Genomic DNA, 15,734 nt, shown 5'->3' with positions numbered 1-15,734 from the left:
CTGAAATGTGTGGATTTATATCTTTTTAACTCAGTTCCATTCGTCTATATGTCTTTTTATGCCAGTACTATGCTGTTTTGATTACTACGGCTTTTTAGTAAATTTTGAAGTTGGGTAATATGATGCGTCCAGCTTTGTTCTTTTTGTTCTGGTTTACTTTGGCAGTTGAAGAATGTCATTGGTAGTTTGATAGGGATTGCATTGAATCTGTAAATTACTTTGGATAATATTGTCATTTTAATGATTTTAATGTTCCTGATCCATGAACATGAACGATTTTTTGTGTCTTCTTCAATTTGTTTTGTCAGTGTTTTTAAAGTTTTTTATTGTATAGATCTTTCATATCTTTGGCTAAATTGATTTGTAGGTATTTTATATTCTTTATAGCTATTGTAAATGCGATTGCTTTTTTTTTTTCATTTGTAGATTGTCTAGTATTGGTGTATATAATTGCTACTGAGTTTTGTATGTTGATTTTGTATCCTGCAACTTGACTGGATTAGTTTGTAAGCTTAATAGTTTTTTGGTGTAGTCTTTAGGTTTTTCTAAATACAGGATCACATAGTCTGCACAAAAGATTAATTTGACTTCTTCCTTTCCAATTTGCCCTTTGTTTGTTTCTCTTGTATAATTGCGGAGGCCAGGACTTCCAGTATTGTGTTGAATAAAAGTGATGAAGAATGAGCATTCTTGTATTGTTCCAGATCTTAGAGGAAAGGCCTTTAGTTCTTCCTTGTTCGGTATGATGTTTGTCTTATTATTTTGAGATGTGTCCCTTCCATACCCAGTTGTTTTAGGGTTTTTATCATGAAGAGACGTTAAATTTTATCAAAGGCTTTTTCAGCATCTATTGAAATGATCATATGGTTTCTGTTCTTGGTTCTGTTAATGTGATGAATCACGTTTATTGATTTACATCTGTTGAATCATCCTTGTGTCTCTGGGATGAATACCACTTGATCTTTTTAATGTGTTGTTGAATTTAGTTCGTTGTGATTTTAACTTAGATTTCTCTAGTGACTTACAGTGTTGAGCATTTTTTAATGTACTTATTTGCCATCTCTATATCTTCCTTCTTCAAACATTTGTCCATTTTTTATTGAATTTTTCTTTTCATTGAGTTTGGAGAAATCTTTATATATTTTGGTTATAAATCCCTTATCAGATAGAAGTTTTGTAAATTTTTTTCCCAGTTTGTGGCTTCTGTTTTTGTGTTTTCAATTTTATCTAAGAGCTTCTAATTTTGATGAAGTCCAGTTTATCATTTTTCTTTTATGGATTGTGCTTTTGGTGTTATATCAAAGAAATCAATTATAGGATTTCTTCTCCTAGGTGTTCTTCTAGAAGTTTCATAGTGTTGGGTTTTACATTTAGGTCCATGGTCCATTTTCAGTTAACTTTTGTATGTACATATTGGTAAATTTTTAGTGTCACTGTATTGCCTCTAGTTAACTCAGTCTTCATACCAGAAATTCATGAGATTTTTAAAATGAATGCACATACCTAATTTAGGGAAGGTAAACTTGTATAGTTCATTTGAATTACCAGATGATTTTAATACACATTCTTGCAAAGGATATGTTCATAGTTTTTCATATTTAATGCTGTGAAATTAGTTTATCTTGCCTGTTATGTATAGTTTAATATGTAATTGTTTAGAAGTTATTCTAATTGTCAAAATGTTCAAATAAACTAGCATTCAGTTCAAATTATAATTTGAATGCAAAAGTAAAGATTTTTCCTTTGTTGAGAAAAGAAAATAAGAAGCCAGTTTAATATTATGCAAACATCAGTGATTAGTGGCCTACTTCCTTTTCCTCAAGACCTTTGTACTTACTATTTCCGTCTGCCTAGATGCCTAGAACAACACTCTTTCCCCAGTTAACTGGATAGTTCATTGCCTCACTCCTTCAAGTTTTGTGCATGTTACTCCTAGTGAGGCTTTCCCCAACCGTGCTATTTAAAATAGTAATCCTAGTAACCAGTAGTCCCAGTTCTACTTCCTGTTTTATCGTTCTTGTAGCACTTTATTTTCTGACATGAATTTTACATATTTGTCCATGTCCCCTACCAGAATATAAGGTCCCTGAGAACAGAGATTTTTGCTTTGTTCACTAATATATGCCTAGAAGCTAAAATTTTGCTAGTTTGTAGAAGATGTTCAACAAATGGTGAATGAATAAGTTAATAAATATATGAAGTTATACATATTTAACACAGGGTTAATTTTAAACCTCAAGCTTCTCATAGGAACATACTAGTGAAAGAAGAAAATACTTTGCCATAAAGTATTAAGATGATTTAGTAAACATTTGCTATAGAAACTTTTATGATTATTGGGGTTTTTTAATTATTTGCAGGGTTCAGTTTGGCAAAGACTTGGTGCAGATGTCACAGCAGTTGAATTTTTAGGTCATGTAGGTGGAGTTGGAATTGATATGGAGATATCTAAAAACTTTCAACGCATCCTTCAGAAACAGGGGTTTAAATTTAAATTGAATACAAAGGTTACTGGTGCTACCAAGAAGTCAGATGGAAAAATTGATGTTTCGTAAGTATATATCATCCCTGTCTGTTTCTTTAAGCAAAGTACTCAAGTTTCAAAATCAGCTAAGCAAATACAGGGTTTTTTTCTAGCATAAGGTCATTATATTGCTTAATATAACTCAGTCGCTAATCAGATGATTGCCTTAGCACGTTGAAATTCATGAATAGGTTAATGCTATAGAAAGATTGATCCAATATTCTCATTGTTGTAATGTACCTTTTTATAGTATTTTCAGAAAAATTTAATTTCCCAATATTCAGTAAATTAAATCACCATTTTTACACACATATATGGGGAAATCAATAATAAAAGATTGCTTACTATATGTCTGGCACTCTACTGATTAAATACTTTAATGGTATTAATTAATTAGTTTTAAAATACTTGAATAGTTAATAGTGTTGAAATAGTTTACTGATTAACTTGCTTAATATTACACACAGCTTGTGGGTGACAGTCAGTACTTAAATTTGGATTTTTCTGACTCAAAGACCTATATTCTTAACTGCTGTTTTGTTATTCTCTGGTTTTTGTAAGATTTTATGATAGATCTCTTTCATTGTCTGACGCTTCCGTTTACAGTCAAATAATTGTTAAAAATGTCATCAACGCTTGAGAAATTTCTGATCTTAAATTTTTATCAATTTATGTAGGTGTGTATTTAACATTTATGTACTGTTTGTTATCTAGTATTGAAGCTGCTTCTGGTGGTAAAGCTGAAGTTATCACTTGTGATGTACTCTTAGTTTGCATTGGCCGACGACCCTTTACTAAGAATTTGGGACTAGAAGAGCTGGGAATTGAACTAGATCCCAAAGGTAGAATTCCAGTTAATACCAGATTCCAATCTAAAATTCCAAAGTAAGTTGGACAATTGTCTGTTTTTTCAGCAATTTTAAAATTGATTTCAAACAGTATTTTGAAAAGTAAGAGTTATTATGCTTAAAATATGTATTGGCTTTGGAGAAGGATAGTAAACTTACAAAATGTAAAATCAAAAAATAATTGAAGTTTTACTCAAAGATGAGAAGGTGAATTCGTAGATTTTTGAAGAGCTGCATTTGATTTATTTTTTGGTGACTTATTTACTGGAAACTTTTGTTACCATGATGTAACTGAAGATCAGTAGCTGTGATTTCAGAAATTCATTTTGATTCTTTTGATTTCTGTGGTAGTATCTATGCTATTGGTGATGTAGTTGCTGGTCCAATGCTGGCTCACAAAGCAGAGGATGAAGGCATTATCTGTGTTGAAGGAATGGCTGGTGGTGCTGTGCACATTGACTACAATTGTGTGCCGTCAGTGATTTATACACACCCTGAAGTTGCTTGGGTTGGCAAATCAGAAGAGCAGTTGAAAGAAGAGGTAAATCTGAACGTGGGTGGTTTTACGCTAGTGTGTGAGTTGTGCCAGTGACGCTGGTGGTTGAGAAACAGCATCTTATTACATTAATACATTTCACAACTGTGAAATATCATTGTTTAGCTTATATATTTTTCCGTTGTTAGCATTATGAAGAGATTGTTCACAGATTTTTCAGCAGTAACTGAGAGGAGGAGAAGTTGCCTGTGTTTAAAAAACTAGTAATTCCAGATCTTTTATATTTGGCTTTGAAATATAACCAGATGGACAGACATTTGTATTGGCTTGCATTTGTGCCCAAGATATAGTTCATTAGCCCAGCCTTTGGGTCTTGTATGTACTTTGTGTACAGTTGCCTTCTTGGGATTTATTTTCTGAACAAATGGTAGATGATTTTATAAATTGGAATGAACTTTTCCAGCACTTACGTTAGATTGTTTTTTTATGTCTCTCACAGGGTATTGAGTACAAAGTTGGGAAATTCCCATTTGCTGCTAACAGCAGAGCTAAGACAAATGCTGACACAGATGGCATGGTGAAGATCCTTGGGCAGAAATCGACCGACAGAGTACTGGGAGCACATATTCTCGGACCAGTGAGTATCGTGAAAGCAGAGAAATCCATTAAGATTTCTGGAAAGCATTGCTGTTATTAATTGTAAACCACCTGGTATTATTCGGAGGTTACTCATTTCCAGCAAAACTTTTGAATACGGACTCTCTGTGTATCATTTCTAGAAGGATACCAGCAGCACTCTCACAGTCTTGCCCACTGTATCATCTGGTTTCTATACTGGAGCCAAGATTCTCTCTTTAAAACATACACCAGATTATGCCCCTAAAGTCCTCCAGTGGTGCTTTTCAACTTCAGATTGTTACATACAGGGCCTCACTGAATCTGTTTGTGCCTACGTTTCTGACCTCTTCTCTTTCTCCTCTCCTTTGCTGATTAATTCTGTGTCACATGGACCTTCTCTCATTTTCACAACAGGCCAAATGTTTGAATTTTAGGGCCTTTGTGCTTGAGGTACCCTCTGCTTAGACTGTTGTGGCTCCATATCTTTGAATTGCTGGCTCCTTATTGTTTAGGTCTCAGCTCAAATGTTACCTCCTAAGGGAAGGTAAAAGTATGAGGCTAAAGTATGAGGCTACAGTATGTATCTTTCTTGTAGGTATCTCCTGTATCTGATATAACAATAAGGAGAATAGAATATTTGAGTGCTCACTGTGTCACTTTAGTATACATTTTGTTATTTTTACAACAGCTTTGTGAGATAGATGCTGTTATTTTTGAGGTGAAGAAACTGAAGGAAGCACACAGAACCAGTGAATGGGTAAAGTAGAAAATGGTAGCTATGAATCGAAAGCCATTTGGCTCCAAAGCCCAGGTTCTTCTGTGTCACCTTTTCTGTTGTTTTTCCTGACTTTCTTTCAACTGATACAGAAACAGATTTAAGGCAATTTTAAGATATAAAAGCTTCCTCTTAACCATTGCTATCCTATTAGCATGTAGTTTTTGTCATGGAAGCAAATTTACTTGGCTTGTTATTTTAAAGGGTGCAGGCGAAATGGTAAATGAAGCTGCTCTTGCTTTGGAATATGGAGCATCCTGTGAAGATATAGCTAGAGTCTGTCATGCACATCCGGTAATTATTAACAACATGAAGAATTGATGGTTGCCTAAATTTTCTTCTGACCCACAAATATTTGGTTTTTAATTCTAAATTTCTTACCTTGCAGACCTTATCAGAAGCTTTTAGAGAAGCAAATCTTGCTGCATCATTTGGCAAATCAATCAACTTTTGAATTAGAAGATTATATATATTTTTTCTGTAATTTTCTGGGAGCTTCTGTAGAAGTCACATTCCTGAACAGGATATGCACACAGCTCCAAGAATTTCTAGGACTGAATTATGAAACTTTTGGAAGGTATTTAATAGGTTTGGACAGATGGAATACTCTTATATCTATATTTTACATAAATTTAGTATTTTGTTTCAGTGCGCTCATATGTAAGACAAAAAGCTACTTAATGTAGCATCCTGGAATATCTCCGTCAACTCATATTTTCATGCTGTTCATGAAAGATTCAATGCCTTTTTTCTCTGATACAGAAAAGTTGAATTTTATACAGATGGAGCTAGAATTTGATCTGTGAACAGTTGTGTTTGAAGCAAAGTGATCAAGATATTTTTAATTTGGTTTTCATATTGGAAACAAGTCAGTCATTCAAATAAGATTCAGCTGTCTAAAAACCAAACTAATGTAAGTCAAAAATGGTCTCTCACTTGTTTTATTTAACCCCTAAATCTTGCAGTTTAGGGGTAGAATTTATGTGTTTAAGAGGTTTTTAAGATTCCATTGTTGTCTATAACTCTGAAGGGTAATTATATAGTTATCCAAATTAAGAGAGTCTATTTACAGGATTCAAATATTACGTGGGGATTCAAATGTATTACAATGGGGAATGAAGATACTGAAATAAACGTCTTAAATATTCATTTGTTGGTTGTTATGAGTACATGTTGAGATGGTTGTAGTTTTTTTTTATGACTACCTCTAGTGTATATTCTTATTTCTTTTGTAGGCCTGAATGTATATTTTCATGTTATGTGACAATATTAAGGCATTTTAAAGGTCATTATCCTTTCATCTATTTTAGAAACACCTAGTAAATGTTTAACATATGCTTTTGGAGAAGTACAATATAAGGGAGTCTTTAATCTGTGTTTTCCTTGGCTGGGTAAATGACTTTATTTAAAGAGTATTATAAAGTTGCATCTATGGTGTTTAAAATGGCCATGTCCTGAGAAACTTAAGTAACAAAGTACTAAATGCTAAGTAGCCTTTTGCATATTATAACTGAATTTAAGAATAATAGATTCATTAAGTAGTTCTGAAATTTAGTATAGGTAGCATAGATTTGTCTCATGCTCATTATGAGTGACGTATAGTAAAGACCCTGGATTCTGTTACATACTTCTGAAGAAAATTGATTGTTGTCTTAGTAGGCAGTTAACTTGGCTGAACACCAACTCCAAACCCTGTAGGTGGCAGCAGCTGAAATCTCTTCACAGTAGTTTTAGCTTTACCTGTGCTGCTGGAAGTCTTTCCCATGCAAGTGTATAGTTCAGGAGTCAACTGGAGGTTGGGCAGAAGAAAGTCTGCCCCTTCTTTGCACTCTTATTTTTCTGGGGGTTCCCCCTTTATGTTCCAGCTGTTGTGGTCGCCCCATATTCTGTCCTCTGATCCTTATCCAACAAATGGCTTTTGTTTCCCCCTCAAGTCAAAACTATTAAAAATGAGACACTGAGCCAGCGCTGTTCACTGTTTAAGCGTCAGCTTCTCTCTGCTTTCCACCTGTTTATAGTTGTTTTCCAGTGCCTTTACAGTTTTTCCTAAAACGTATTTTGTTCAGAGTTTGCAGTTGCTATCAGCAAGAGGGTTGGTCTGATATGTGCTACTTTGCCATTATTGGAAGTGAACGCTGCATCTTTTTAAAAATCTGAAATCCCAGTATCATGTCAAGTGCTAGTTTATTTAAATCTCAACATGTCCCTTACTCAGGGAAAAATATGTTTCTAGTTAGGGGGTAGTGAAATATAATTTAATATGGAATCCTAGCTCTAGAGACAAAAAATAGTTAAATCCATCTTTAAGTGTTTACATTCAATATGAGAATGAAATATATTTGGGTGGGGAATGAATTCCTAAGAATAAAACAAGTTTTAAATGTTTATTTACTGTTGTTTACTAATCTCTCAATATTTTCGTGGCTTGTGAAGAGTCAGATTGTCCACTTCATTGAACTGATTAAAATTAGTAATTTCAACTGGCATGGAGCAGTGGCTCACTCCTGTAATCCCAGCAGTTTCGAAGGCTGAGGCAGGTGGATTACCTGAGGTCAGGAGTTTGAGACCAGTTTGGCCAATATGGTAAAACCCTGCTTCTACAAAAAATATAAAAATTACTCTGGTGTGGTGGTAGGTGCTTGTAATCCCAACTACTCATGAAGCTGAGACAGGAGAATCACTTGAACCCTGGAGGCTTAGGTTGCAGTAAGCCAAGATCACACCACTGCACTCCAGCCTGGGGTACAAGAGCAAAACTCCGCCTCAAAAAAAAAAAAAAAAAAAGTAATTTCAAAGTGAGATCTTTAGTTGTTTAGCTGAAAAGGAATGGGGAGTGTTTCTACTGTTTTAAGTAAATAGATGATGAGGTATGACCATTTTGCCAGTTACTAGGATTCTTTTATATGTATATGTTATATATATTATATATATAAAATATGTTATATATAAAACATATATAATATATACATACTTTAAGTTCTGGGGTACATGTGTAGAACCTGCAGGTTTGTTACATAGGTATACATGTGTTCTGGTGGTTTGCGACACCCATCAACCTATCACCTACATTAGGTATTTCTCCTAATGCTATTCCTCCCCTGGCCCTCCATTCCCAACAGGCCCTCGTGTGTGATGTTCCCCTCCCTGTGTCCATGTGTTCTCATTGTTCAGCTCCCACTTAGAGAACATGCAGTGTTTGGCTGTGTGTTCTTGTGTCAGTTTGCTGAGAATGATGGTTTCCAGCTTCATCCATGTCCCTGCAAAGGACATGAACTCATCCTTTTTTATGGCTGCATAGTGTTATGGTGTATATGTGCAACATTTTCTTTATCCAGTCTATCCTTGATGGGCATTTGGGTTGGTCCCAAGTCTTTGCTGTTGTAAACAGTGCTGCAGTAAACATGTGTGCATGTGTCTTTATAGAATGATTTATAATCCTTTGGATATATACCCAGTAATGAAATTGCTGGGTCAAATGGTATTTCTATTTCTAGATCCTTGAGGAAAAGCCACATTGTCTTCCATAATGGTTAAACTAATTTACACTCCCACCAAGTGTAAAAGGGTTCCTGTTTCTCTGCATCCTCTCTAGCATCTGTTGTTTCCCGACTTTTTAAATGATTGCTATTCTAACGGGTGTGAGATGGTATCTCAGTGTGGTTTTGATTTGCATTTCTGTAATGACTAGTGATGATGAGCTTTTTTCCATGTTGGCTGCATGCATAAATGTCTTCCTTTGAGAAGTGTCTGTTCATATCCTTCGCCTTTTTGATGGAGTTTTTTTTTTCTTGTACATTTCTTTGTAGAGTCTGGATGTTAGTCATTTGTCAGATGGATAGATTGCAAAAAATTTTCTCCCATTCTGTAGGTTGCCTGTTTACTTTGATGTGTAGAAGCTCTTTAATTAGATCCCATTAGTCTGTTTTGGCCTTTGTTGCTTTAGTCATGAAGTCTTTGCCCCCATGTCCTAGGTATTGCCTAGGTTCTCTTCTAAGGTTTTTATGGTTTTAGGTCTTAAGTCTTTAATCCATCTGGAGTTAGTTTTTGTATAAGGTATAAGGAAGGGATCCAGTTTCAGCCTTCTGCATATGGCTAGCCAGTTTTCCCAACCCCATTTATTAAATTTAATCCTTTATCCATTGCTTGCTTTTGTCAGGTTTGTCAAAGATCAGATGGTTGTAAGTATGTGGTGTCATTTCTGAGGCCTCTGTTCTGTTCCATTGGTCTCTCTCTCTGTTTTGGTACTGGTACCATGCTGTTTTGGTTACTGTAGCCTTGTAGTTGAGTTTGAAGTCAGGTAGTGTGATGCCTCCAGCTTTGTTCTTTTTGCTTAGGATCGTCTTAGCTACGCAGGCCCATTTTTGGTGCCATGTGAAATTTAAAGTAGTTTTTTCCACTTCTGTTCTTAATCTAAATAAAGTGAGAAATAATTGTTTTGGGCCAGAGGAAAGTTGTTTTATTAACTTACAGTAATAAAACTTTTGTCCAGGCCCAGTTTCAGATGCAGCTGTGTTGGATGTGCGGGTGGTTAAGTGGTCCACAGAATAGCCTTGCTCTAAGAATGTGTGGAAAAAACACAGGGGCTGCTCGGCTTTTATCCAGCTAGTTAGGCTATAAAGTTGACATGGGCCTGCCAATTACTTTCCATAGAGTGTCTTAATCCCGTGGCCTCACCTGCAGACTAGCAGAGAATCTTTAATTGCAAAATCACATAAAATACAATACAAAAGCTGAGAAATTAGAGCATCAGTCTTTGCTCTGTAGTAGCATAGCTCAACTCTCAGAAGCAGTATCCGTAAACTCTGTCCTGATTTAACTGAAACTTTCCCCCTAGCAACCCTGGGTGTGTTCTAGGTGGTAATACTTACAAGCCCTAATTCATCCTGCTGATTTTCTAAAATGTTGCTTTTTCTCCTTTCTAAAGCAAGGAATACTTAACAGGGGTTTTAGTGGTTGGGGCAAGAAGCAACCATTGAAATAGTGAAGGTAGCATAGACTATATTCGTCCTCCTTAACTTCAACCTGGGAATTCCACTGGGAGGTGATTGCGGGGAGGGGGAGTCAAGGGTGTGGAATTTTGGAGGATGTTTACCTGTCAAATATAATAGCTATTTATAGATAATGTAAATTAGGGTCTTTATGGAGGCAGTAAACTTGTTCATAAATCCATGTTTCCAGTGAAAGTAACATTCTTTCTTTGTTAAAGGGATTCATTAACACTCAACAAGTACACCAAAAAATATATATATACAAAGGCACTGTAGTTTATTTAACTAACTTCATACAAAATGTGATTAAAAACATTAAATAGGTAATGAGTTTTATTTTCAAGATCATTAAGTCAGTTGTTACAATGTAGCTGTTTTACCTTGGTCACCTTAGCCATTTTATAGCCCATTCTCCTTTGTTACAAGCATGTGCTATAAACAGCGACTTTCTGGCTTATATCCTGTAATAGTGAACGGACTTCTCCTTCCAGTCTTGCTAATTCTTGAGCTTTATCTTCTAAGTATTTTTGATTGTCTTCATATTTTCTTTCTAAATCTGTGGATATATTTATATAAAGTGAATAGATTCTTTGCTTTTAAATAAACTATGAATGCCTTAAATTTAATTAAAAAAAAAAAGCCAATGTGACTAGTCCCACCTTTGAGCAGTTGCAGCTTGCTATTTGCTTGAGCTAAAAGTGTTTTTGCTTCATTTTGTAGCATTTCAGCTTTCCTTCTGGCATCAGCTGACTCTTCAGTCTTTTTGGCAATTAAATTTTCTACTTTTCTGTACTTTTCATCAAGTTCACCATCTAAAGTCTGCAGTTCCACATTTAGACAGAAAGAGATGGTAATGTTAGTGTCAGTAATTACGTTTAAGAGCAATAGTATAATCATGGCATGCATTCTGGATTAAGGGCCACCAAGGAGATTAAGCTGCATCAAGTTATTCACTGGTAAGTAATTTAAAATTTTATCTTGAAACAGTGGAATGGAATGCAAAATTGACGTTTTAAAGAACACTTCAAAAAAATGTGGTGTTGCAGCAAGTCCTTAGGGCTAAGCTCTGATTCTCTTGATTAGCGCTTTTTATAGAAAAGTTGTAGCATAATTATATTGCGAGTTACATAGAGAAGTGTAGATTTTTCAAAAGTAGATTAGAGAAGCCCATATTGAAGAAAGGGGGACCTTTGGATCTTGACTAGATTATAAAAGACACATTAAACAAAAGATATGATATAGCAAAGAAAGGTAAGATTGTAGCATATGCAAGAAGTAAGGGAGGAGAAGAGAAATGGGGTGTGGGGTGGGAAAGACAGTTGCAAATGATTCTTTTTAGAAACTCTTCAAATAATAGCCACTTATGGAAGTTTCATTTCAAGAGATTTTGTTTCTTTCTGTTGTGATGTCATTACGCAAAATGCTTGAGAAATTTGTGTTCAGAACTGCAGGAAACTACACAACAGGAAAGACAGCAGTCAGATATTGTGGCAGTAAACTTTTCTCCTTTCCCAACCTAGAGAGGTAGGAAGTTAATGCATGAAAAGCTACAGTAACTTCCAGGAAAATTTTTGAATAGTAAGGAGTTATATACTGAAATTAGGTCGTTTAATGCAGGGGTCCCCATCCCCAGGCCTAGGGATCAGTTAGGAACTGGGTGGGCAGGTGAGTATTCTTGCTCTGGCTCTCCACCTTTTGGTGATACACGAACGCTATAGGGAACTGTGCATGCAAGGGATCTAGGGTTGCATGATTCTTATCAAAGGCCTGATTTGAGCTGGAACAGTTTCATCCTGAACCTATCCACAGCCCCCAGTCCGTGGAAAAATTGTCTTTCAGGAAACTGTTCCTTGGTGCCAAAAAAGTTGGAGACCACTGATTTAATGGATTTAAGCCCCACCTGCTACCACCCAGCTTGTCATGTTCTCGTTAGAAATAAGCATTATTTAGAAACTGAACATGTGTTTCAGTTATTACATGGCTTCTGATTAAACATTTGGCTTGTGTGAGATTTTCTCTGCAAAATATATTGCCTTCCAATGAGAAGTGAGGGGTAGTTAATTCAAAATGAGTCTCAAAGAGGTAAGATTTGGTTTCCTACTACCTGTTCCAGCCTGCTTTTAAAATATTCTCAAATGGCCTGATAATTACTGTATACCATGAAGAATTTAACTGACTATAGCACAGAAATACAAGTTCAATATACATGTTTTTTGGCCAGTATAGTTGGTTTTAAAAAAAAAAAAAAAAAAAAAAAAAAAGCCTGTTTTAAGGCTTTTCTTCCCTTAAAAGTTTGGATTTGAGGGCTTCAGTCCTATTTGTTACATACTTCCATATTCATTCCCATCCACATTTCTAAGGACTGCTGTTTCAGAACAGGTCATTTAATGTTTCTGTTAGGTCCATGTCCCTTACTCTAAGGCAGGCAAGGAGGAGATTGGTTGCTCCTTTATTAGCATAGCTCTGAAATTACAAAGATTTACATACCTTCTTAACATCTTCCGCACTTTGCTTCACAGAATATACTACTTTTTCAATATATTCTGCCTCCCCAGAGTTTTGGGCAGCTTTCCGCTTAAGTTCTTCCACATTCCTCTCTAACTCGCTGATGCGCTGGGACGCGTTGAATAAGGTTTCCTCAGAAGCTGCTGTTTCAGACTCAATCTAAAAGTATGTCAATTTTCCAGCAAGCCATTAGTTTAAGAAACGGAATTACTATGAGTACAAGTTTGGAGGAAGATTTAAAAGTCTGCTGTGCTATTTTGCTTTAGACTAGAAGAAGTAATTACTGAAAAGAATATTTCAGGAAAAGTTTCATGAAGTGTCCTACTTTAGTCTTTGCTACATCTCATATATTCACTTTATTCTTTTGGTACTTCTGATGATCGTAAAATGTTTTCTTACTAACAGCAAAAAAAAAAAAACCACCTACCCTCCAGGGAGCTTGATATGTTGAAAAAGCATTTTAAAAACATCTGCAAACTTTGGCTAAAGAACACTGACAAATAAGCAGCTGTGTGAAGAGGGATTTCCACATAAATTTGCAACTTAATGTGAGTAGGAAAATAAATGTTAAACTCTAGTAGTAGTGGAGATTTCAGCTAATTACTAAAGACATGGAGACTAGGGCTGTTCTTTCAATTTCTAGAGAGTCAGATGATGATGTATGGTCTGGGAACATTACAGCTGTAAACTCTAAATACTCAGTTATTTAGGGGAAAAAATACCTGATCTCCTTTCAAAGTAGAATCAATACACATTGACTTTTAAAAGCTAGCCAGAGTAAGCAGTTGGGCCCATGACAAAAGAATCAATTTTTCTTTAAAATGATCTTCAAGGATAGGTCTGATTACATAGAATTAACTCTGAATAACAATACTGTTATAATGAAGTTAATGGGTCAGTATAGACATAGGCTAAAATTTGTAAATATTTCAAACCTAAGGATCCTTTAATTAGAATGTAATTCTTAGAAAAATAAAGTTTGAGTGAATTTTTTCTGATAAGCTTTCATGAGCAAAGTTAGAGGTTCTATTTCTTATTGTTACTGACCTAAAACACGTCCTGCTCCCCACTAGGGCCCCTGATAACCAGAACCCCTATATTAACTTGCCTCATCAAACCACATATTTCATTGTTAATTCAATATTTTCTAATAATTTGCTTTTCAGAACATTTTTTTTTTTTTTTTAAAGAAACAGGGTCTTTCTATATGTACCAGGCTGGAGTGCAGTGCCTGACTGTTGAGAAGCGTAATCGTAGCACACTATAGTCTCAAACTCCTGGCCTTAAGTGATCCTCTCACCTCAGCCTCTACCTCCCAAGTAGCTGGGACTACAGTCACACACCACTGCACCTAGCTTTCAAAATAATAATTTGTACAGTCACTGACATTTTCACTAAAATATTAACAGCACACTGAGTAAACAGAAAAACCTAGAGATCGAAACATCAAAATATTTATAGTCTAGTGGGAAAAACATAATTTTTCTAAGCTTTAACACATAGCCTAAAGAAAAAGCCTTATAGATGCTTGAAATTTAAGGAGGAAAACTGGCTGAAAAATTATTGGCCTTCATGTAACTGACAGCAATAGAATAGGGAAAGACAGGTTTTTACCAACTAATGGTAAGAAAAGCATGTTGAAAATTCATCTTCCCAGGTTTTAAAGACATGGAGATTGGCCTGAGAAGGCTGACAAAAACTCATAAAATTGGAAAGAAAATCTCCTTGAGAAACTAAAGAATGAAACAGAATTACGTTTACATTACTTCTTTTAAGACGGAAACAGGATTTTTAGAGCAAAGCACTAGATTCCTATGAAAATTTATTTTCTTAGTGAGTACTTTTAATATCTGGTAGTTGCAGTAAGTTCATCATAAAAATCATTAAGTTTTCCATGCAATCTAAACAGAACAGATTGTTTAGCTATGAGCTGTCTATTAGGTTCCTCTAGAATTGGGTATTGGAGGCATGTTACTGTTCTCCAGTAGTTTTCAAAACCACCAAAATCTTGAGACTTAACCATGTAAGTTGCTTTAGGGCTGCTTTATAACATCAAGACAGTTTTCTAAAACTGGAATTTGAAATTATGATTATACTTCATACTACTGAACAGAGTACATGCTGTTTCCTTAATGAATAGGAATGTTTATATTTTTTTGAGTCTGTTGCCCAGGCTGGAGTGCAGTGGTATGATCTCAGCTCACTACAGCCTCTACCTCCTGGGTTCAAACAGTTCTCCTGCCTCAGCCTCCCAAGTAGCTGGGAGTACAGGCATGCACCACCATGCTCAGCTAATTTTTGTATTTTTAGTAGAGAAGGGGTCTTGCTATGTGGCCAGGTTGGTCTTGAACTAGTGACCTCAAATGATCCACCTCAGCTTCCCAAAATGCTGAGATTATAGGTGTGAGCCATTGTGCCTGCCCAAGAACAGGAGTTTTTATTCTTTCTCAGACTTTGTGGAGGAGAAAATGAGATGAGATATAATGGCCCAGTGTCTTCAGAGTCTTTTTATCTCTACTTACTTTTAGCATCCATGCAAAGGGAGTTTAGATTTATTAAAATTAAAGGAATCCTCTAATGTTGAGTTGTAAGAATTTTTGTTCATAGATAACAAATGCACTTTTCTGATAAAGGTGTATATATAGGTATTTCCCATACGTATGATGATTGTAATATGTTTGTAATGACTGTGTATGCTTACCGAAGTTAGCAGGTTCTGGGTTCCTTGAATGTCTTCATCTGCTTGTTTAATTGCCTTCTCTGCTGCAACCTGGGCCTTTTCTGCTTCTTCCAGAGCTTCCTTTACCATATCTGCAGTGACTTTAACATCCGTTGCACTTTTGCTGAGTAAAATAATAATACATTGTTAGACATGAAAAAAGTATTCTCAGAAAAGAACACTTTTCTTTAAAGACGAGCCTTCCTGAAATGACCCAGAGAGACTCACATAGGTCTTCCTTAGAAGTTTCATTGGTTAAAT

General features: G+C 35.5%; 2 protein-coding genes across 3 annotated transcripts in view; one reads left to right on the top strand and one right to left on the bottom strand.

The window, feature by feature from the left end:
* Positions 1–6,410, top strand: part of DLD (dihydrolipoamide dehydrogenase) — a 35,486-nt gene extending 29,076 nt beyond the window's left edge. Inside the window, exons 9-14 of the mRNA XM_032276305.1 lie at positions 2,361–2,551; positions 3,239–3,409; positions 3,724–3,913; positions 4,368–4,505; positions 5,466–5,555; positions 5,650–6,410. Of these exons, the coding sequence (XP_032132196.1) occupies positions 2,361–2,551; positions 3,239–3,409; positions 3,724–3,913; positions 4,368–4,505; positions 5,466–5,555; positions 5,650–5,715 (846 nt within the window). The 3' untranslated portion in view covers positions 5,716–6,410. The remainder of the gene's footprint in view (positions 1–2,360; positions 2,552–3,238; positions 3,410–3,723; positions 3,914–4,367; positions 4,506–5,465; positions 5,556–5,649) is intronic.
* Positions 6,411–10,505: 4,095 nt separating this feature from the next.
* The window catches only part of LAMB1 (laminin subunit beta 1), a 94,935-nt gene continuing 89,706 nt past the window's right edge, over positions 10,506–15,734 (bottom strand). Inside the window, exons 30-33 of one of the 2 annotated variants that reach the window (XM_032276302.1) lie at positions 15,456–15,597; positions 12,737–12,913; positions 10,909–11,068; positions 10,506–10,805 (exon numbers count right to left, since the gene is read on the bottom strand). In XM_032276302.1, the coding sequence (XP_032132193.1) occupies positions 10,669–10,805; positions 10,909–11,068; positions 12,737–12,913; positions 15,456–15,597 (616 nt within the window). In that variant the 3' untranslated portion in view covers positions 10,506–10,668. The remainder of the gene's footprint in view (positions 10,806–10,908; positions 11,069–12,736; positions 12,914–15,455; positions 15,598–15,734) is intronic. The other variant, XM_032276303.1, reaches the window with a different exon arrangement.

This window comes from Sapajus apella, unplaced genomic scaffold (assembly GCF_009761245.1).
Source record: "Sapajus apella isolate SASKATOON/1434 unplaced genomic scaffold, GSC_monkey_1.0 scaffold7, whole genome shotgun sequence".
NCBI classification, from domain to species: domain Eukaryota; kingdom Metazoa; phylum Chordata; class Mammalia; order Primates; family Cebidae; genus Sapajus; species Sapajus apella.
The sequence above is the reverse complement of the archived record's forward strand: the minus strand, read 5'-3'. Positions and strand labels throughout refer to the sequence as shown.